The 20,935-nt window shown below is 42.4% G+C and overlaps 1 protein-coding gene across 4 annotated transcripts in view; it reads left to right on the top strand.

Moving 5' to 3' along the window:
- LRCH1 (leucine-rich repeats and calponin homology (CH) domain containing 1) overlaps window positions 1-20,935 on the top strand; it is a 239,925-nt gene that overhangs the window by 143,033 nt on the left and 75,957 nt on the right. For all 4 annotated transcript variants that reach the window (XM_014535734.1, XM_014535736.1, XM_005861408.2 and 1 more), the window contains exons 3-4: window positions 5,301-5,427; window positions 18,628-18,733. In XM_014535734.1, coding sequence (XP_014391220.1) covers window positions 5,301-5,427; window positions 18,628-18,733 — 233 coding nt within the window. The remainder of the gene's footprint in view (window positions 1-5,300; window positions 5,428-18,627; window positions 18,734-20,935) is intronic.

Here is a 20,935-nt window from a genome sequence, read left to right as displayed (position 1 = left end):
GCATGGTTTCCTTGAGAACTGGTGGGATCCTGGAATTAGAGATGATGGATAAAGAAGTCATCCATGTGGTTGTAACTAGAGGTCTGGTGCACAAAAATTCATGCACTTGGGGGCGGGGGTGTGGGGGAAGGGTCCCTCAGCTCGGCCTGTGCCCTCTTGCAGTCCAGAGCCCTTGGGGGATGTCTGGCCTCCCTTTGTGGGAGGTGACCAGTGGGCTCCCCACCACTGCCGCCAGTGGCCTCCCTCTGCAGGAGGCGACCAGCAGGCCGATCGGGGGGATGACGCCATCACCCAATCACCGTCCCCTCCCTCTGCCCGCTGGCAACCGCCTTGGCTGGCCTGGCACCACCTGCTCGCCGGCCCTGCCCCCCCGCTGACCTGTCATTTCACTGTTTGGTCGATTTGCATATTAGGCTTTTATTATTTAGGATGTTGGTTCTCCACATTGGAAATAGTTATAAGGTTTGTTTTGGCCTGAAAGTGTATGGCCTGGTTCTCCTCAGTATGCCTTAGAATAATGATCTTTATTTTTAATTGATATGTTTTCAATAAGTGAAATATGAAACCATATTCTAAAAGTGACTGAAATTTTAGCAATTACGAAATAAAAACCACTAAAACCTAGCTAAGCACATATGCTCTTTTGGTTACCTCCCTAATAGTTGGCAACATTAATGGTTGGGCTTGGTTTAATCTTTATATATGGATTTAGTGTTGGGCCAAATACTTTTGCATTCAAAATCTCATGTGTCATGTTAGGAAGGTATTATGTTTCATGGACGACAAAGCCAGAGAGGTTAACCTTAGTTATATAGATGATTTGTGGCAGAGATGAGATTTGAAATCAGGTCTTCTAATTCCACAGTTGGTGATCTTTCTATCAAGGGAGTTAAAGTGGATTTGTTATAGAAATCACCCTATAAATTATTTTCTGTTGAGTGTGAGTTCCATGTTTCATTATTAAGTGAATACACATACATACTAAAAAAAAGATATACAAGTTCCCTGTCTGGTGTGGTCAGTTGGTTGGGCATTGTCCCATGCACCAAGGGGTCACAGGTTTGATTCCCAGTCAGGCCACATGCCCAAGTTGTGGATTCAGTCCTTTGTTAGGGTGCGTGTAGGAGGCAACCAATCGATGTTTCTCTCTCCCTCTCTCTTATTCTCTCTCTAAAATCAATAAACACATTTTTAAAAAGAATGTCCAGGGGTGGTCAAAAGTAGGGTTATAGTTGTGAGTTTATTTTTGTATAATTATTTATTATTAGTTATTGTATTTATTGTTATTATTAACCTACTTTTGCTCACTCTTATAGTCCAGTAGAATAAAAAATACATATGATGCCCTGATAATAAAGTCACATGTAACAATATAGCATGCCTTCATCATCACATACTTTAAAGGAAATAATTCCCTAATAAACCAATAATAAATTGTCAAATACTAAGTTTGAAAACATTAATAATAAGTGCCATATTAATAAGTGCCATAGTCAAAATACACTAAAATAAGACTCTGCAAAAGTAAAACCACAAATAAATGACCTGGCTTGTGAATTTCTTAATTTAAGAATTAGATTAAGTGATACTTGAAACCAAGAGAAATTTAGGCTATCAAAATTGTTCATACTATGTTGAGCTGCCTTGTTCCATCTTGGAATTAGGACATAGACAAATCTAATGGAGAGTCATTCAACTGAGAAAGATGGATGACAAGCATTAACAGTAACTGTGGTAAAAGCCCACTGCCTGCCTCCCTCTCCTCATTGCTCCCTGTGCCATCCGCTATGCTGATGGGCAGGGAGACTGATGGGATGCTGGGTGAGCTGGGCTCTTTGATGGCAGGAAGTTTCTGGCCACCATGACTGGATCTATGATTTCTACTACTGAGTGAGTGGCCCTTTTTCCCCACTAATTTACTCTTTTGTAATGAGTGAGTTAATTTTTTATTTTGTTTTCAGATATGGCTCACAGGCTAGATTTGAAGGTAAATGTTACTTTATCAGACACTAAATGGCCTTATTTTTACACATTCTTTCCTCAAAGGGGTATTTATAGGGCTCAGGCCCCCAGGAGACTAGTGGGAGGGGAGGGTAGTGGATTTCAGCCTGAGGCACTTATTTGCTTGAGAAAAATGCCAGATGAGTGGTTTCAAAAAGCTCAGGCTGCTGATGTGGGCAGAGGATTAAAGGGAACGATTTCTCCTCTCCTTTATAAATACCTGCTGGAGAGCTAATGGGATTTTGTGTGCATGTGTATTTCCTTTTTCAATTGGGGAAATTAAAAGTCATACTGGAACATCCTGTGATAAAATATGTGAGGTAGAGGCCGAGGGAACAGATAGATGCAGTAGAAGAAATGTGCCCCAGGTCTGTGGCATGTTGTATTATCACCAGACTTGGCATGTTATTGGTCTACTGGTGATTAAATACAGGAATGTGTGGGGCATAAATAAATACCTATCTCATCAGCAGCTTTTAGCATAAATAGCACTCTTTCCTATCAAAGAAACTAAATGCTTTCACAAGCTTAAATTTTATTTTATTTTCAATTAGTACCCACCCTGGAAGAATTCCAAGCTATTTCAAATACTCATGCTTCTGAATAAACAGAGCCTTCATTTCATTACTTAAATAGTAAGATAAATGCCTCTCCAATTCAAAATCTGTTAATATGATTAGATGCCTGCATTAAGGTAGTGAGACTGGGAATAGTTTAAATCTGAGTTTCCAAGATAAGAAACAAAGGAAAGATCTCAGCTGTAATCATTGATTCTGTGGAAAATAGGAATGTAGAAATTTTTGAACATAATTATCTTTGTTCCCAATATTATCTCTTGAAAAGGAAGCTTAGTATAGCTCAAATAATAAAATTGTCTTATTAACATTTTAATTTACCAATCCTCACTTTATGAAATTACATATTAATGAATATTTTATAACCACGAATTACATCCCAAATTATTTGCCACCTTTTGATAAATTGAGTTCTCCTTTCAGGAGGTAGTGTCTTTAAATATATTTTATTGATTTTTCACAGAGAGGAAGGGAGAGGGATAGAAAGTTAGAAACATCGATGAGAGAGAAACATCGATCAGCTGCCTCTTGCATACTCCCGACTGGGGATGTGCCCGCAACCAAGGTACATGCCCTTGACCGGAATCAAACCGGGGACCCTTCAGCACACAGGGCGATGCTCTATCCACTGAGCCAAACCGGTCAGGGCAGGAGGTAGTGTATTTAAAGAAAGCTCTCCCAGCAGGCATCAGGAAGCAGGGCCTCTCCTCCTCCATCCAGAAGAGCCCCATTGGCTCCTGTGGATGTGACAGGGTGCAGGAGGGGTTTGAGAGGACAGACAGACAGGCTAGTAGTCCTAGATTCTCCTGCCACTATCCCCAGAGATCAGGAGAGAGGGCCAGGGTGAGCCCATCACCCTTATTCTCGCCTGTCATCCTAACCAGGAAGGAGTGAAGAGCTAGCTGGTCTTTCTAGTGCCAGGAACACCCACCCCCACCCCCACCCCCATAGGGCTCTCAGTCTCCTCTCCTCTGCTGGACCCTCATAGAGAAAGTTTTCTCATTCTTATGCTCCTCTCTGGGAATAGCTTTCTCTTTGGGCCTGGGCAGTAGAGAGAAGATGTGGCCGTATCTTTTCTTGCTAAAACCTCATTACCTGGGAATTGGGGACCAGGAGCAGGAGAGGTGTCAGGGTGGTTACAACAGAGTACCCATATTAGGAAGGTTCTTTCAAGAGAACACCTGTTTTTTATGAGCCCAGTAGCTAGAGATACCCTTTAGCTAACCAGATCCCTCCACTCTCATATGGTATGGGGGAATGAGAGAGTAAAACCTTTACACATACAGAAAAATGCCCAGATCATAAATGTACATCTTAATGAATTTTCACAAAAGAAGCATTTATATAACCAGTATCCAGATGAAGTTTATTTTTTTATAATGATACTAGAGGCCTGGTGCACAAAATTTGTGTATGGGTAGGGTCCCTAGGCCTGGCTGGCAATCAGGGCCGATCTGTGGGGCGACTGGTGGGGCGATTGGGGGGGGCCCTCACTGGCACCCACCTTGGCTGGCCTGGCACCTCCCGCTCGCCTGTCCCGTCTCCCCTCTCCAGCCCACCTCCTTTTGTGGGGCGACTGGCGGGACGATCCGGGAGGGGGGGCGGGTCCTGCTCGCACCCACCTTGGCTGCCTTGGGGCCTGCTGCCTTGGGGCAGCTCCTGCGTTGAGCGTCTGCCCCCTGGTGGCCAGTGCACGTCATAGCAACCAGTCGTTCCACCATTCGGTCTATTTGCATATTATATAGGATATGTTTCCTAATTATAAAAGCACTTTGTAGTCATTTTGGAAAATTCAGCAAAATGTAGTAAAGAAAATAAAATCCACTCATTGTACCTACTCCCCCCAAAATGACCACTGGTAACAATCTGTGTGTTTGCAGTCCATCTGTCTGTCTCATGCCCTTGCACACACAGATGTTATATGCACCCATAAATACATGCATACAGTACCACAGCCTCTGAAGCTTTACACACAGAAGTTCTAAGTAGGTGCAATCCATGACATACAACAGAATTTTATGTTTACTGTCTGGTTGTTGACTTCATCAGCAGAATGGTCAGAAAAGAAAGGGAAGCCGAAAACCATCTGTCTCCTTACTTGATACCAGGAAAGGGGCTGCTTGTGAGGGAGGAGATAAAATAAGTCACTGACATATACGTGTGGATGATTCTTAGACTTCATTTCTTCAATATTTTCCCACCTCTCAGAAAACTCAGCAATAATGATTTTTTTTAAGTAGCTCTCTTGCACATACCTAAGCAAACAGCCACAGTGAGTCAAAACGTTGGAAATTGGCTGGTGGTTTTGTGAGTTGCAGGAAAATTATCTCTCCATTATTACTAAAATAGGTGAGACAATGCCTTCGGTCCTCTCAGGATTTCCTGTTCACATTGTCAGGAAGATGACAGTTGGCACCAGCTTCCTGTTGCTATTGGTGATGCAAGGCATTTTGCCCACCTGTCCCCTGGCTGGCCATGGGCTCAGCGTCTGCAGAGGTTCCTTGTGCTTACCTCAGAACAGCTATGCCTCTCTTTTTGTAAAATATATTTTCTTGTCTTATACATATGAGTTTTGAGTTATTACATATACAGAAACTTTATTGGATTTTCATATTTGTTAAGTGTCTTTTCAGCTCACTCTTTTTCTCCTTGCTTGTGAAAAAGATTCACAAATGGTATGGAGTGGCCTGTATGTTCACATGTGCCCTTGTATTGTCTTTTCAGTCGAAATCAGCTGTCCACCCTGCCCGCCTGCCTGTGTGGTCTGCCTCTCAAAGTCTTAATTGCAAGTAACAACAAACTTGGATCGCTGCCAGAAGAGATTGGTCAGCTCAAACAGTTAATGGAGTTGGTATGTACTGATTTTTATGGTGCTTGCTTACTAATCATAGTCAGCTGAAGTGGTCAGAAAAACTTTTTGCTATGGTTGGACAGAGAGGAACTGAGCCTATCCTATATAATAAAAGCTTAATATGCAAATTGTCCCCTTGGGCAGTCATTCGACCCAGAGTTCAATCTCTGGCTATGACTACCAGGGGGCAGCGCAGAACATGGCCGGCCTCTGCAATGTGCTGCAACCTCTTGCTGGCTACCTGGAGGCAGGGATGACACCGGAGGTGCGGTGAGAATGGGGAGTGTTCTCTGAGCTCTCTCTCACTCCCCCTGCTACCCTCCCCTGGGATGCCAGGGATCATGCGCTGGGAAGCCTCCTCCCCCTCTCCCCCGCCTTCAGGTGCTGGGCACCTGCGAGGAGCCTGTCTCGCACCCGTGTGGCATCTTCCAGGTGAGCCGGGCGGCAGCCTCCAGGACCACAGGGGCCAGTCGGGCTTGCGGTGGGTACGCGCAGGAGCCAGTCTGCAAGGCCAGTCAGGAGAGAGCACGCTGCCTGCCCGGCTTCCGTGCAGCACCGCTGGATGGCCCAGAGGCCCATATTGCACCCCAGCCTGTGGCGTGCTTACTTCATCTCTGCGTGGGGATTCGGGTGCTGTGACTCAGGTGGAGGGGGGTGCCCGGGGGCCCAGGTGCTGCTTAAGGTCCAGAGGTCAGCTGGGACCTGCCCTTCCATGCCAGACGCTTGTGCTTTGATTGCTGGCCAGGCCTAGGGACCACACCTGTGCCTCTAGTGTCATTGATAAAGACATTAAGGAGGGAGAGGAATAACCTTGGCTTTGTTGTAACAGACATAGTTTCTGAAAGTTACAGATTTTCTGTAGTTCACACTTCCTTAAGTTTACATGTTTTACAGCTCCTGAAGTTTGCAGGTTATCATGTGGTAGTTAGATCATTTTTTTTACAATGAAAGTAAGTTTGTGATAAATTATGGGTAAACAAAAACTAATCTACAAATAGGTTAATAGGCCCCACTTTCTGAATGTATATATATAAGTCACAAGACAGAAATAACAGCGTGCCCTGATTCTGTAAGGATTTGAGCAACCATGCTCTAGAGCAGTGGTCGCCAACCTTTCCGACCTCATGGACTACCAGTGGTCCGCGGACCACTGATTGGTGACTGCTGCCCTAAATCAATGTAACTTTAAAATGTGACCCTATCCCCAGGGATAAAAAAGAAGAACAAGTTACAGACGGGCAGAGATGGGTTTGTAAGTGTGTGCCTGAGGGTGAGGTGCACTACTGTATTTCAGATCTTTCTGTACCTATTTAATTACTTACCTTGTTTCTTAGAGTGTGAAAGAATGAATCCTTTCTAGACTTCCATTGAGCTAAAATGGGTGAAGGTAGAGGCAAGAATGAGCAATCAGGTTAAAACAATAGTCACAATTTAGCCTCCAAGCAAGCATTATTTCACACTGACCTTGTGTCAAACACAGAGCAAAATATTGTGATTCCAACCATGGAAAGGACACGCTACCTTCCTGCAAGTAGATGCCATTCTAGAACATTGATGACCAATAACTTTTCTTTTGTGTGCCAACTCCAGTTAATTTCTTTGGGGCCACCTGGAATCCTGTTGTGATGGCTTGTGAGGCCCAGATATAGTGCTGTGATCACTTAGTCATGTCTGCTTTGAGAATTGGCTGGGAAAGTGATAGCACCCATGTCACATGTGTATCCACTTTGACGTTAGTATAGAAATGAGTAACTGCTGTTTCAAGGCATCAGAGCTACTTAAAACAGGACTTATGTGATAGCAGTATCTGAAACCCATTCTAGCTTCCTCAGACTAAGAGTTAGTATTGGTTATAGAGATACAGAGGTCTTCCCATCTATCAGTATCAGGACATTTGATCAAGGCTCACGAAATGACTAGACCAAGACACTGTAAAGTTGTCCAGAACTGTGGCCATGGTTTACTTTTATGACTTACTCTACTTCTGCATACAATGGAGAAGTTGCCTAGCCCACAGATTCCAAGTGTACTAGTAAATGTCCTCCCAGCTAAAGCATTTAGCAGGGACCTACTAGCAGGTCTCAGCCCTGGGTTCTAAGTGAGAGAGGCAAGATCTGAGTCTCATGTCCTCTCCTGACTCAGTCAGCAATACCCAAGGCACATGATCACATTGCCCTAACCTGACTGCTCAGCTGCAACCAATGGGGGCAGTTCTGAAAGAAGTTGGTTATTAAGTTGGATCCTCTCACCCCGAAGTCTATTACAAGAAGTGTGCTTACAGGGTAGGGAATGATTGATTAGTCTTGGGGCTGGGAAAGGTTATAAGGGAAGAGACCTTTGAGAGGTGCCTTACATTACTCCATGTATCAAACAGAGTGAAATATTGTGATTCCAACCATGGAAAGGACACGGTGCCTTCCTGCAAGTAGATGCCAGTCTAGAACATTGATGACCAATCACTTTTCTTTTGTGTGCCAACTCCAGTTAATTTCTTTGGGGCCAGAAATCCATGTGGGATTTCTGAGATGAAAATAAGAAGGCAGAGACAGGAAGGCCTTCAAGAAGGAGGGATGACTTGTGCAAAGACAGGCCAGTATGGTACTACAGGGCATGCTTGGGCAGTAAGAAGCCGTTTAATCCTCCCGAGACGAGGTTGAATGGGACGACTGCCGTAGGTTTAGGCCACCATTATCAGCTCCTTCACAAGGTATCCAAGGCCCGCCTTGGTCTGGCCCCTGCTTCCCTCTCAGGTTCATCTCTTGCCCCTAGTCCCTTCACCCTCTGAATTGCAGCCTTCTGGTGATGCACCTCGTTCATTTTCATTCCTGTCCTTTAGAGCATGGACTGTTTCTTCCCCCTCCTCTTTTGGTCAGTTTTTAGATCTCACTTATATCTCACTTTCTCCAAATGCCTTCCCAGGTCCTGAGCTAGGTGCTTTTAAGACAAGCACCCAAAACTTATCCTCCAAGTTTCACAGAGTCGCATTTGTCATCTTACTTGGTATTCTCCACACCTTGAAAACTGCTTAAGGACAAGGGACGTATATTGCTGTTGTATCTGGTGCCCGGCACATGATAGACACCGAAGAAGGTTTGCTGCATGCTGCTGTCAAATGGTGGAAAGTGGGCCACGAAGGTGGCTTGGTGCAGACTCCCAAGTACTTTACTGGGTTGGGGGGACTCTATCTCTCAGTCCAGGTTAATTCAGAAGGTGCCATTTTAACAGAAAACAAACAAATATAGAATAATGCTTTGGATGAAACTGATAGTTATATGTTGTCTCTTTAATGCTTCTTTCAGGAGTCTGATAAATACAATATATGTTACAAATTGTTGTTGTTGTTTGCTACTTTTTGGCTCCTGACTGATGAAGTAAGTGTTCTGGACCCTTTTGGCAGCCAGAATGTTTCAGTCCCACTGCGCCCTGTGCTTCAGCCCACAGCGTGCCAGCCATCAGCTGTGCCTAGAAGTACGGACAGCTCTGTTAATAGGTGGCACAAGTGCTGAGCCCTGGAGCCACCCACGTCAGAGCAGGGCTTTCCGTCAGTTTGCGGGGCTGGCAGAGGAAGTACAACAGCACTGTCTGCAGCCTTGAGATACACAGGCTGCTGGTTGGGTGGAAGGGACACCCTGAGCTTTTCTTAGGCACCTTGTCTGGAGCCAGCCCTAACGTAGGCTGCCCTGCCTCTTAGTTACAGCAGTCATCAACCAGTCCTCGTGAATTTTCTCTACCAGCAACAACTATTGAACCCTGGAGTTCTGGAATGCTAGAGCCATAGAGGTTTTAAAAGACATCTAATCCAAGGTGTTGACATTTTACAAATGACGAAACTGAGGCAGGGAGATGTATAGAGCATCACCCTGGTGTAGTCAACTTATAACTTCAGTTGAAACACCCTCACCCAGCAAGCAGCAGATGCAGTTTTGTTTTATTTATTTATAAAATGTGTTTTTATTGATTTTTAGAGAGAAATGAGGGGAGAGAGATGAAAACATCAATGAGAAAGAAACATAGATCGGATGCCTCAGCAGATGTACGAGTAATTTTAAATGTACTAGTAACTAGTAACTACATTTAAAAAAATATATAAGCAAACAAACTCTAATAATATATTTTAACCCAAGATAGCCAAGATATAATGTCACATGTGTACAATGTAACAGTAATGAGGTATTTTGTATTCTTTGTTTGTATTAAGTCTTTGCAGTCCAGTGTGTGTTTACACTTGCAGCACAGCATGGATTGGACTGGTCACATTCTCATGCCCAGTAGCCACATGTGGTGACTACCATACTGGAAGGGCAGCCTGTGTTTTTTCTACTCTGTGTGTAAGCAAGCTAGATCTTTGTAAAAAAAAAACATTTCTTTGTGAAGTTGGTAAAAATTCAATAAGTTGCCATTATTTAACTACAAAGGGTAACTAGCCTTGCTTAAGGTCACAGACTTAAAAAAGATTAGTTCCCATTCCTTCTTATCTTTAATTTTTTTGCTTAAAATAGTAGTATTACTATAAGTAATCAGATGTTTTTTAGCTATCAACTAGAAGAAAATTCCCAGGAGAGCCTAAAGTAAGTCTAGGATTATGTGGGTGGCTTCTGTTTTGTGCTACATAGTAACCAATTTACTAAAAAATACGGGAGCTCCCCAAGCATTTAGAGTACCTTAAGCCACCACCGTGCTGATAAAATCTCTCAGTTTATGGGCTCAGCATTGTTTAAGTATTTTGAAGGAAATCATTTTAAAATTTTCACATTAGACTCAGAGTCTCCTAAATTGAGTTGTAAACTCTGTTTTTCTTCCGAGTATTTGTGGAGCCTTCTAGAATCATTTGCTTAAAAAAACAAACACAAAAGCACTATAGCCATCTACAAGAAAGGAGTTGTCCTTTCTAATTTTTGAGAGAAATTGGGGTTGGAAAAAATATCTGACCATCTATGTGTGCTTCCTATGTTGGGAAGAGATTACTAAGCACCTACTGTATGCCAGGCACTCTGCTAAGTACGTGATGTGTTATTTCATCTAATCTTCACAATAATCCAGCAACGTAGTGATTATATCTACGTTTTACAGGCAAGTTTGAGTTTCTAAATTACTTACCTAAGGCTGTGGAGCTACAATGTAGTGGAGCTGAGGTGAAAACCAGGTTTGTCTGATCAAAGTCCACACCCTTTCCACAGCTGTGTTCATTGTGCCTCATCTAGATTGTAAGGAAGCCTGTCATGGAGAAAGGGCCATGATTTCTTTCTTTGGCATTCCTGGATTCAGCTTGGACTGATTTTCCCATCAAAGTTGTGGCAGGCCATGAACAGCTGAGAGTGAATCAGAGAAATGTTACAAAAATAGGGTGTGGTACAAATGGGCGGGCAGTGTCTGTCTGAAGGTTTTCTCACCAAAGAGCCACAGCCAGGATGAAGGGGCAGCAGACTTCTCTTGTATTGACTAAACCTCACTTTACTCATTGAAACCTTGTTAACATATTGGAAACATGGTTCTCTTGCTGTCAAATCATGCCTGAAGAATAAGGTATGGTAAATATTTGGTAAGATATACTTATTGAATGCCATCTATATATATAAAACCCTAATATGCAAATAGACCAAACAGCAGAACAGCTGAACAACCAGTTGCTGTGATGTGTGCTGGCCACCAGGGGAAATGTGCAAACATGGCAGGCATTGGTAGCAGGCAACAGAGCACAGGATATGGCGGGTGTTGGCCACAGCTGGATGGTGGAGCAGGGGAGTGGGGGCGCCAGACCAAGACGGGGCGCCGGTCGCTGTCATGAGGGCGAGCCTCTGGTGGTTACTGAAAATTCTTTGCTCCCACACACCGCGGTCCTGCCGGGCACTCACACCTGCTGCCAGCGCCAGCCCCTCTCACACCCGCTGTCGGCGCCTGGCGTCGGTCCCAATCGCTCGGCACTGTCAGCGAGTGTGAACAGCAGCTGCTGGCCCCGATTGCCCCTGAGGGCTTCTCCACCTCCCCCTGCTCCTGAGGGGCGATCGGGGCAGCTGCTGCCACTCGCACCCACTGCTAGCACCGGCCCCAATTACTCCACACCATCAGCGGGTGCAAGTGGGGCCAGCACCATCAATGTGTGGGAGTGGTGTCAGCGGGAGCAGGGCTGCTAGCAGATGGGACCAGGGACTGTGGCAGGAGGGACTGGGTGGGGGCGTGGAGGATGGGCAGAGACACGCCCCTGTGCCCACCACAGCCTCGCGGCCCACAGTTCCTTTCAAGGTGCATGAATTTGTGCACTGGGACCCTAGTTCTATATCATAAAAGCCCAGTGACCAAACAGCGGAAAGACCAGAACAACCGGTTGACCAGTCGCAATGATGCACACTGACCACCACGGGGCAGAAGCTTAATGCAGGAGCTGCCCCCTGGTGGTCAGTGCGCTCTCACAGTGGGAACACCGCTCGGCTGACCAGGATAAGTGGTGCTCCCACAGCGGGCCAATCCCCACAGGCCCTGCCCCCACCAGTGCATGAATCCAATGCACCAGGCCTCTAGTATGTTATAATTAACAGACAGCTATGAAGACAGAACACAATAAATTGGAGAATACTAAAGGGCATTTGCCAAAGGTTTAGGAGTTTTCTCATTGGTTCTCTGTGCTTGCTGACATGCTGGGGTCAAGAGATTGTCTATTTCTAGTTTGAGCTTTCTCAGCTCTCTGCTTTTCCAAATCATGCAGTGTGTGAAAATTGTGTCTTCCAGCTCTTGCTTTCATTTATGAGAACTCAGTATCATGGATTCAGAAACCTGCTTTTACATCCAAAAACTCACAGGGCCTGGCTCAAGTAATAACTGATTAGAAGGTGTATTTCCTGGTCCTGACCAGAGATACTATTTTTTATTCTCTTTTCATAAAATGTTGGTTGTGTGGAGAGTTTGAATCCAAGGACATACTGAGCAGCTTCTGAGGAAAATCTCTTCTTCATTATTTTTATAGGTAGCATTTCAACCTCTGAGTTAGGTAGTGGAGATGTAAATTCATGTGTCTGCCATAATCTTTTATCCATTTGTAGTCTGGAGGTGTCTTCTCACATCTCGTTTCTGTGGGATATTTGGAAACCCATGGCTTATTCAAAATTCCTTCTGTTGCTTCAATTTCTGCCTTTCTTATGAAGAACAGTGGGGTGGGGCCCGTGTTTGTGGGTGTGTGGAACAGTATGAAGTAGAGTTTTATACTGGAAAGAAACATTTAGTAAGTCTTGAGAAATAATATATCTAGCATACTAGCAGTTGCTTGAAAAAGTGTGGAGTTTAAATGAACATAATGATTTTTCTTAAAAAAAAGTTCTGACTGCAGGCATTGAGGTTTTTTATTGCTAAGAAATCAAAATTGACATTACTCCTGAGTCAGTTAGGTATCTGTCTTTCAAAGTCTGCTCATTATTTATTTTTCTTAAAAAAACAACAACACCTATATCGTATTGATTTTTCTTTTTTAAAGAGAGAGGAAGGGAGAGGGAGAAAAACATCGATGCAAAAGTGAAGCATCAACCAGGGATTGAGCCCGCAACCCAGCATGTGCCCTGACCAGGAATCAAACTGGCGACCTCTTCGTGCATGGGATGACGCCCAACCAACTGAGCCACACAGGCCAGGGCTGTCAGCTCATTATTTCTGATGTGGTAAATGAGTTTTCCTGATGTTGGAAGGAAATTAGAATTATTTAATCTCACCTCTTCTTTTTACATAGGCACAGAGAGGTTAAGACATTTACTGAAGTTACACAGTGAAAAAGGCATGGTCACATGATGGGAGGCGAATGGTAATAGCTTACAATTCCTGTCAGATATTTGTGTTTCCTTCAATTAAAAAAAAAGAGCTAGATTTATTACAAAGATATGACTATAGCAATAATATAACCACACTAAGTTTTAAAACCTGAGAGTCAGAGCATGTAGCTCATGGAAATGCCACATGCAAATCCATAGTGTGACCTGGTCTCACTAGAACTCTTCTCAAACAGAGATCATCTTGACACAGTATTTATGTTGGTTTTCATTAGAGGTCACACCTTCGAAACACGTCTAGTTTTTTTTCCGATATTATTATCTGAAAGTGAGCATTACCTATTAATAATATCGAAATTCACTCTGACACTTTAAATCCTTGTCATTTTTGCATTCTAAAGGGAAGCTAGCAACTAGCACCTATCAGCAAAAGTGTGTTAATCTTCAACATGTATTTAACACTTCTAGAGACTTCCTTTATTGCCTAGAAAGGCTCTGATGAAATGTGGTTACTTAAAAGCATGTTGATTAAACCAGTGCAGTATAAGTTTAAGTCATAGGTAAACTTCTCTATTTTTTTTTTTAATCCAAATGACAAAATTGAACTGGCTGGTCCATAAAAAAACTAAATTCGAGTATTTAATAATTAGATTTATTCCCCTGTCAAAAAGAATATAATTAATAAATATCTATTCTATGTTTATGGTTCATTTTTTGGTCTACCTGTATATTTGTAATATTGTGACACTAAATATATGGTAATTTGATTTCACTGAAACTTGAAATAATTTCCTTTCTCTAAGACATAGCTTAGAGCTAGTAGATAATTCAGAAGGAATTCATTTGACTATTCTAAGAAGCCACTGAATCTGGAATTCATAGCTTGGTAAATTCTAATTAATTTCAAAAGTGTGAGGCATTAGTGTTTTTCTTTTTTAAATTTATTTTCTTAAATCTTCTTTTCTTTAACGAACTAAAAAACAAACAAACAAACAAAATCACAACCCTATCTTATCTTGGGCTAATTATGGACAGACATGTTCTAGAGAACCAGGCCATTCTAGGAATATTGCTTTTACATTTTCTAAATGGAAATATCTTATCCCCAAGCATCTATACTATTATCTTTTCCTTCCTCCTCCTCATTCCCCAGCTAATCAAGACATAATTACCTAAGGGTTTCAATTTTTTTAAAAATATATTTTATTGACTTTTTACAGAGAGGAAGGGAGAGGGATAGAGAGTTAGAAACATCGATGAGAGAGAAGCATCGATCAGCTGCCTCCTGCACACCCCCCACTGAGGATGTGCCTGCAACCAAGGTACATGGCCTTGACCAGAATCGAACCTGGGCCCCTTCAGTCCCCAGGCCGACGCTCCATCCAGTGAGCCAAACCAGCTAGGGCATGGGTTTCAATTTTTTTGATGGAATTTGTAACTTCTTAAATTTGGCAAGTTGAATAACTGGGAGGGAATAGAGTTTTCAACAATATTTACTATACTATAGTGAAAAGTCTTTATCTCACTTATATGCTAGATCAGCCTGGGCATTTTTTCTATATTCTTTTGGTAGGACAGAAAGTAACTGACAGCAGTAAAAAGTATTATTAAAATAATTTGTTCTTCACCAAATACCCTTTAAAATGTGAGTGGACAATTGGACTTTGTGTTTCTAATTGTGTACAGATGTCCAGTTCTATAAGTCAGAAGGTAAAACTCGCTTTTATCATGTGAGGTTCTTTAAAAAAAGTAAAGGTATATTGGTTATCATTTTCCCTACTGATAAATAAGTATTTAATAGCTGAGGGGAGTTGATCTTCTTTGATAAAGTCATTGTGTTAGAAATATATGTTGGAAAATTTACCTTATATTTAGAGAAACAGGATATCCTAAATTCTGGCTAGCCAGAGGGTAATGAACAAAGTGCAAAATGACTATAGTACAAACAAAAAATGGGATAATAATCTGATGAGATTTTATGCTGTGAAAATGCTGCCTATATCTTTTTGCTTCCCTCTTCTCTCTTTCTCTCTCTCAAGAGAAAGGCATTTTTAAAAATTATGTCCTTGAAACTTCTTTAAATTGTCAGTTTCACATTGAAAATCTAATTTCCCTGAACTACAAAACGGTCTTTCTCATGCTGTCTTTCTCTCACAGACTTATAAAAATTTATTTTAGTTGTCAACTACATAAATTCTCTCTAGAGATGGAAAATAATTCCCACTAGTTCTTCCCCCACAACACCCCATTCCCCAAAACATCACCAGTGTGACTTTATGAGTCCAATAGAATGATTTAATTTCATAGATATCTAGGGCTTACCTGTGTACCATTTGTGTGAGGGCTTTTTAAACGTAGAATGGAATGGTATCTTTTGCTTATTTGTAACTTGGTTAAGACAAAGAAAGATAAGGCTTTCTGTGAAAGATTTGGTTGTTGACTTCTCTGACTGATCAAATGCCATAGGAATTGGGAAAGCAGGCATTTCACTTTTCACTTCTCATACATAGAAGTATATTCAGAAAGACAAAGTGATTTACTGACTCAGTGAGGGACCAGGAGTGATTGGACAGATCTCTGGACCTCCTAATTCTGAAATTACTTTCTGACACTTTTTGTCTCTGCAGATGTGCTTATTGGTTTTGTGGGTTTTTTTTTTTAAACACTAGAGATATTTTTCATAAAATTCTGTGTGACTTTTCTGGGCCAGGAGCGATGCACCAACAGCAAGCTTGCCGGGGCGGGGGGGGGGGGTGATGCCCTTGAATACCTAGTATTCTTAGCTCATCACACGCTGCCTCCAGGTAGACAGCTGAGTATAGAACAGCATCCAGGCTGATTACACGTGTGCCACCAGCTTTTATAGATTACAGCTTCACTCCCTTTATCAGGAGTGATATTATTCCTCTTCATCAAGTGATATTCATTCAGTATCCTCATGACCTTGACAGATTAGCAGGTCACCTGAGGATGTTTAGATGAGGTGAGGATAGAGAGCGGCAGTCCACTGTGTTCTGTATGGCCCTGCTTTTACTCGGAGCCCAGGGTTTCAGGGAGATGGTTCATCTTATCTGAATGAAGTGAAACCAATTTCGAAATGAGGCTTTGCTGCTCTAAAAGGGAGAGTGAAAGAGGGTTTTTTGCAGGTTCAGCAGTTATGTGGGATATTTAAAGACTTGATCTCATTGGGATCATTCATAGCCCAAATATATCTGTGGTTCTGTGATACCAAGGAGGTGCAAGACATTTGGCATGTGTGTTGGAGCATCCTGTGTCCCATAAGTGAGACAGAGTAAACTGCAGCATTTGAGTGTCAACAGCAATAGACTTAGAATTTTATGCAACATTTATTGATTCCTTACCTTATTTCTGGCATTTTGCTTGGCACCAAAAGGATGGAGTGAATAAGACATGGTCTCTTCCATCTAGGATAGTGGTTCTCAACCTTCCTAATGCCGCGACCCTTTAACACAGTTCCTCATGTTGTGGTGACCTCCAACCATAAAATTATTTTCGTTGCTACTTCATAACTGTAATTTTGCTACTGTTATGAATCGTAATGTAAATATCTGATATGCAGGATGTATTTTCATTGTTACAAATTGAACATAATTAAAGCATAGTGATTAATCACAAAAACAATATGTAATTATATATTGTGAAATATTTATTTCTAATTACAAATATGTGTTTTCCGATGGTCTTAGGCGACCCCTGTGAAAGGGTTGTTCGACCCCCAAAGGGGTTGCGACCCACAGGATGAGAACTGCTGATCTAGGTTCTCACAGACTTTCAGGAGAAGAGAAGAAACATTTGAGCAGATAAATACAGTAACAGACTATCTGTATGACTACAAAGGAAAAGTGGTCAGTTCTCCCTGGGTGTTATGTTGGAGCAGGAGAGGAGGTGGAAGTCTCAAAAAGGTTTCAGCGTGGAGGCGAGGGTTGAATTAAGTCTTGAAAGATGAGTAGATGGGACAAGAAGACAATACTTATGAATGACATTCCAGACATGGGAAAAGCCTGAACAAGTTTTGGGACTGTGCAACAGCTTGGCACACACTGGGAACTATAAGCAGCAATAACCCAGTATAGGATGCAAGGGAGGGCATTCAGAGAGATGGTGTTGGAGAAATACAGACCTGAATCCTAGAGCTGGGCCTTGCTGCAGAGTTTGGAACTTTGTCCTGTAGTTCCTGAGGAGCTGTTGCAAATGTTTAAGCTAGTGAATGACTATGAAATTTATACTGTGTAAATTTTCACTCTGGGAAGGATGGATCTAGGGAGGAGAATTAAACACGGAAACCAACCTGGAGACCATTATAGTGTCTAGCTGAGAAAAGCACCGATTTTCAACCTTTTTCATCCCATGGTGCACACATAAACTATTTAGTAAAATTCTGTGACACACCAAGAAATATATTTTTTGCTGATCTGAAAAAAAAAGGTATGATTTTGATTAATTCACACTGGACAGCTCTTGTTGTGTTGGCTCTTGTCTATTATTATTATTATTATTATTAATTATTATTATTATTTGAAAGTCTAAGGGAAAAGAGGTCAATGCCCCTGACTAAATAGTCAAGTATTGCATGTTTAAAAGATTCTTGTGGCACCTGTTGAAATCGCTGGTCTCGACTAAAGGAGTACCTGGGATGAGGGGTGGAGAGCAGGGCAGAGCTACCAGAGACAAGAGGAAGGGTAGGATTAAGAAAAATAATAACAATATATAAGATTTGAAATGTCATGCCTCCATTTTGCATGTATCAAGAGCTGTTTCAAATCAATAATTAATAGAATATTAATCTTCCAAAGCAAAGAAGACACAATCTGCACACCCCACAGACTTGTTTGTAAAATGTAGGTAAAGGTGTTCAGGTCCAAGGTTTCCAGCCCTCTAGTGATAACTCTATTTAAAATAAATAGTGTATCTGAACATTGCATTGATATTTATAGTTTTTCTCTGTAAAATGTGAGCATTTGGTAAGGTGTTACTTAGAGGTTTTATAGGAGAGTGGCTGAACAGCGGGGCTGGTCATTCATTCCAAGTGTTAGCTCTGGCACTTGCAAGACTTAGACAAATGACAACTTTTCTGAGCTTCATTTTTCTGATTTGTAAGCATTAGGCTAGAAATATTGCCTCATGAGTTTCAAGTGAGAATGAAATAAGATTGAAGCATGTGAAAGCGGCAGGCCAAGAGGCTGGCAGAGTAGTTGCTGGAGGCTACCAACATCCTTCTTTTTCCTTTTTCTTTTCTTAGAGATTGTTTAAATTGTTGAACTTTCCGTTTCTCCTCTGTGCTCAGCCTTACTTGGCTAGGAACCTAGAGACCAATATGGAAGTCTCCCTGTGTAGTTGTCCTCACATTTAAATTCTTTAAGGAGATTGCGCATGAAGTGCTTGATTTCCTGGAAAAAGGCATTTATTATTTCTCTTTTTGCTTTCTATACAGGATGTCAGCTGCAACGAGATCACAGCCTTGCCCCAGCAGATAGGTCAATTGAAATCTCTACGAGAACTGAATGTCAGAAGGAATTACCTTAAAGTTTTACCACAAGGTAAAAAAGAAAGAGGGGGAAAATGAATAAAAGTGGAGACTTTGATTATATTTTGTTTGCTTTTGTGTATGCCTATTAATATTATAATTTGAATATCACATACAGATAACAGAAAAGTTATATTCAAGTTGTAATTTTAGTCAAGGGGCACAGCGATAGAACATTCCCCTGTATAAGGGTGTGTGTGTGTGTGTGTGTGTGTGTGTATGTGTGTGTGTGTGTTAATTTGCTCAGGCTCCCATAAGTACCATAGTCTGAGTGGCTTAAACAACAGAAATTTATTTTCTCACGGTTCTGAAGGCTGGAAGTCTGAGATTAAGGGGTTAACCAGTTTGATTTCTCTGAGGCCTCTCTCCTTGGCTTGTAGATGGCCATTTTCTCCCTGTGTCTTCACATCATCTTCCCTCTATGTCTCTGTCCTAATCTCTTCTCAGAAGGAGAGATAAGGACATATTGGATTAGCATCCTCTCCAATGACCTCATTTTAACCTAATTATCCTTTAAAGACCCTGTCTCCAAACAGTCACATTCTGATGCACTGGGGGTTAGGACTCCAACATATGAATTTGGGGAACACTATTCAGTCCATAACAGGAGGCAACATGAATTGTTTTTATTGTGGACTTGTGAACATCATGCCAAGAGTTGAGTTGACATGTTTGGGCCTGTAGATCTGACTGTCATGGTTTCTGGTCTTTTGGGGACCTGGGGTCCTGGTTGGAAACCCTTGTGTCTAAAATCTATTTTTCAGGAGAGTTCACTGCCCTTTGGAGTGATATTTGGACTAATGTCACTGATGGTTTGGGTGAACTTCTCCAAGCCTGGAAGCAATGATGGCTCCAGAGCTTCAGTGCTGAGCTCCTCAGACAGCCCTGCTGTGAGCCAGACTCGGTTTCCTGCTGCTGTGGGCTTCCACAGGGTGTCCTGATGCACTATGTTGGAGTTCAAATCAAAAGACATATTTATTCAGAAATTTTGTATAATTAAGAATGTTGGCAATCAGCCTTGTAGGTGGTAGAAGATCAGAATTTCATATTTTGGGGATTCTTATCTGGATCTGAATCAGGAATGAGGTGAGCAGTAGAACACAATGCTTCCTCCAAAACATCCTTTGGTTTTCAAAGAACACTGATTTCCAGCCTTTGCATTTAAGGACACTAGGCTTACCTGATTTCAAACATATGCTAAAAAATATGCCTCAGAGCACAAACATATGTATTTGGAAACAGTCAGCATTTGGTTAATCTGACACTAATGCTGTTGTTTGAAAGCTGCTTGATTTTTACTATTCTGTTTCTGCTTCTTGATCTTTGACTTGAAATGCTTCATTATTCGAGGCAAGAATATGGCACTCATAAAAGAGAAAGAACTTTATGAAATGTAATACACTTTATAAATGGAAGGTTTAAGTGTCTGCCATCTTCACCTTTTTCATATGGACTAGCATTTTAAAGAAGTAGAATTAGAAAGTATTTCAGCATAAAGATTGATTACCTGAGATGACTTGGTATAAAAATATAAATTGTTCATTTTGTCACTGCAATCCCATTTTTTAATGTTTGAAATTGTTTTTCTTCCTTTGAGCAAGTACAAAGAGAAAACTCTTACTTATAATTTATAAGCATCTACACTAATAAAAGAGAAACATGCAAATTGGTGTCACTCTGCTACGACCACCAGCCAATCAGATGAGTATGCAAATTAACTCAACAAAGATGGTGGTTAATTTGCATATGCAGGCAGAGCGAAGACTGAAGACGACTGAAGATGGCGGCTGCCAGGAGCTGGAGCGAGGAGGAGGCTTGGGTTGCTCCAGGCGAGAGAGGAAGCCAAGCTTCCCGCGAGCCCTGGTCTCTGCTCAAGGAGGGGCTAGGGGCCTGAGTCCCCAGGGGGGTGTGGCCAGCCTGAAAACTGGCCCTCAGCACCTCACCCAGGCTGGCCACACCCCCATGGGGTAAGGGTCCTCACTGGGTGGCTTGGCCAGCCTGCAAACAGCCATCAGCCCCTCATCCAGGCTGGCCAGGCACCCCAGCGGGGACCCCCACCCTGAAGGGGGTATGGCCAGCCTGAAAACAGCCCTCAGCCCCTCACCCAGGCTGGCCATGCCCCCCCAGTGGGGACCCTCACCCCATGGGGGTGTGGCTGGCCTGCAAACCACCACAGGCCCCTCGCCCCAAGGGAACCCCCAGCCCGATTCGGGGC

This window comes from Myotis brandtii, unplaced genomic scaffold (assembly GCF_000412655.1).
Source record: "Myotis brandtii unplaced genomic scaffold, ASM41265v1 scaffold15, whole genome shotgun sequence".
NCBI classification, from domain to species: domain Eukaryota; kingdom Metazoa; phylum Chordata; class Mammalia; order Chiroptera; family Vespertilionidae; genus Myotis; species Myotis brandtii.
Note: the sequence above shows the minus strand (reverse complement) of the source record. Positions and strands in the feature narration are given on the sequence as shown.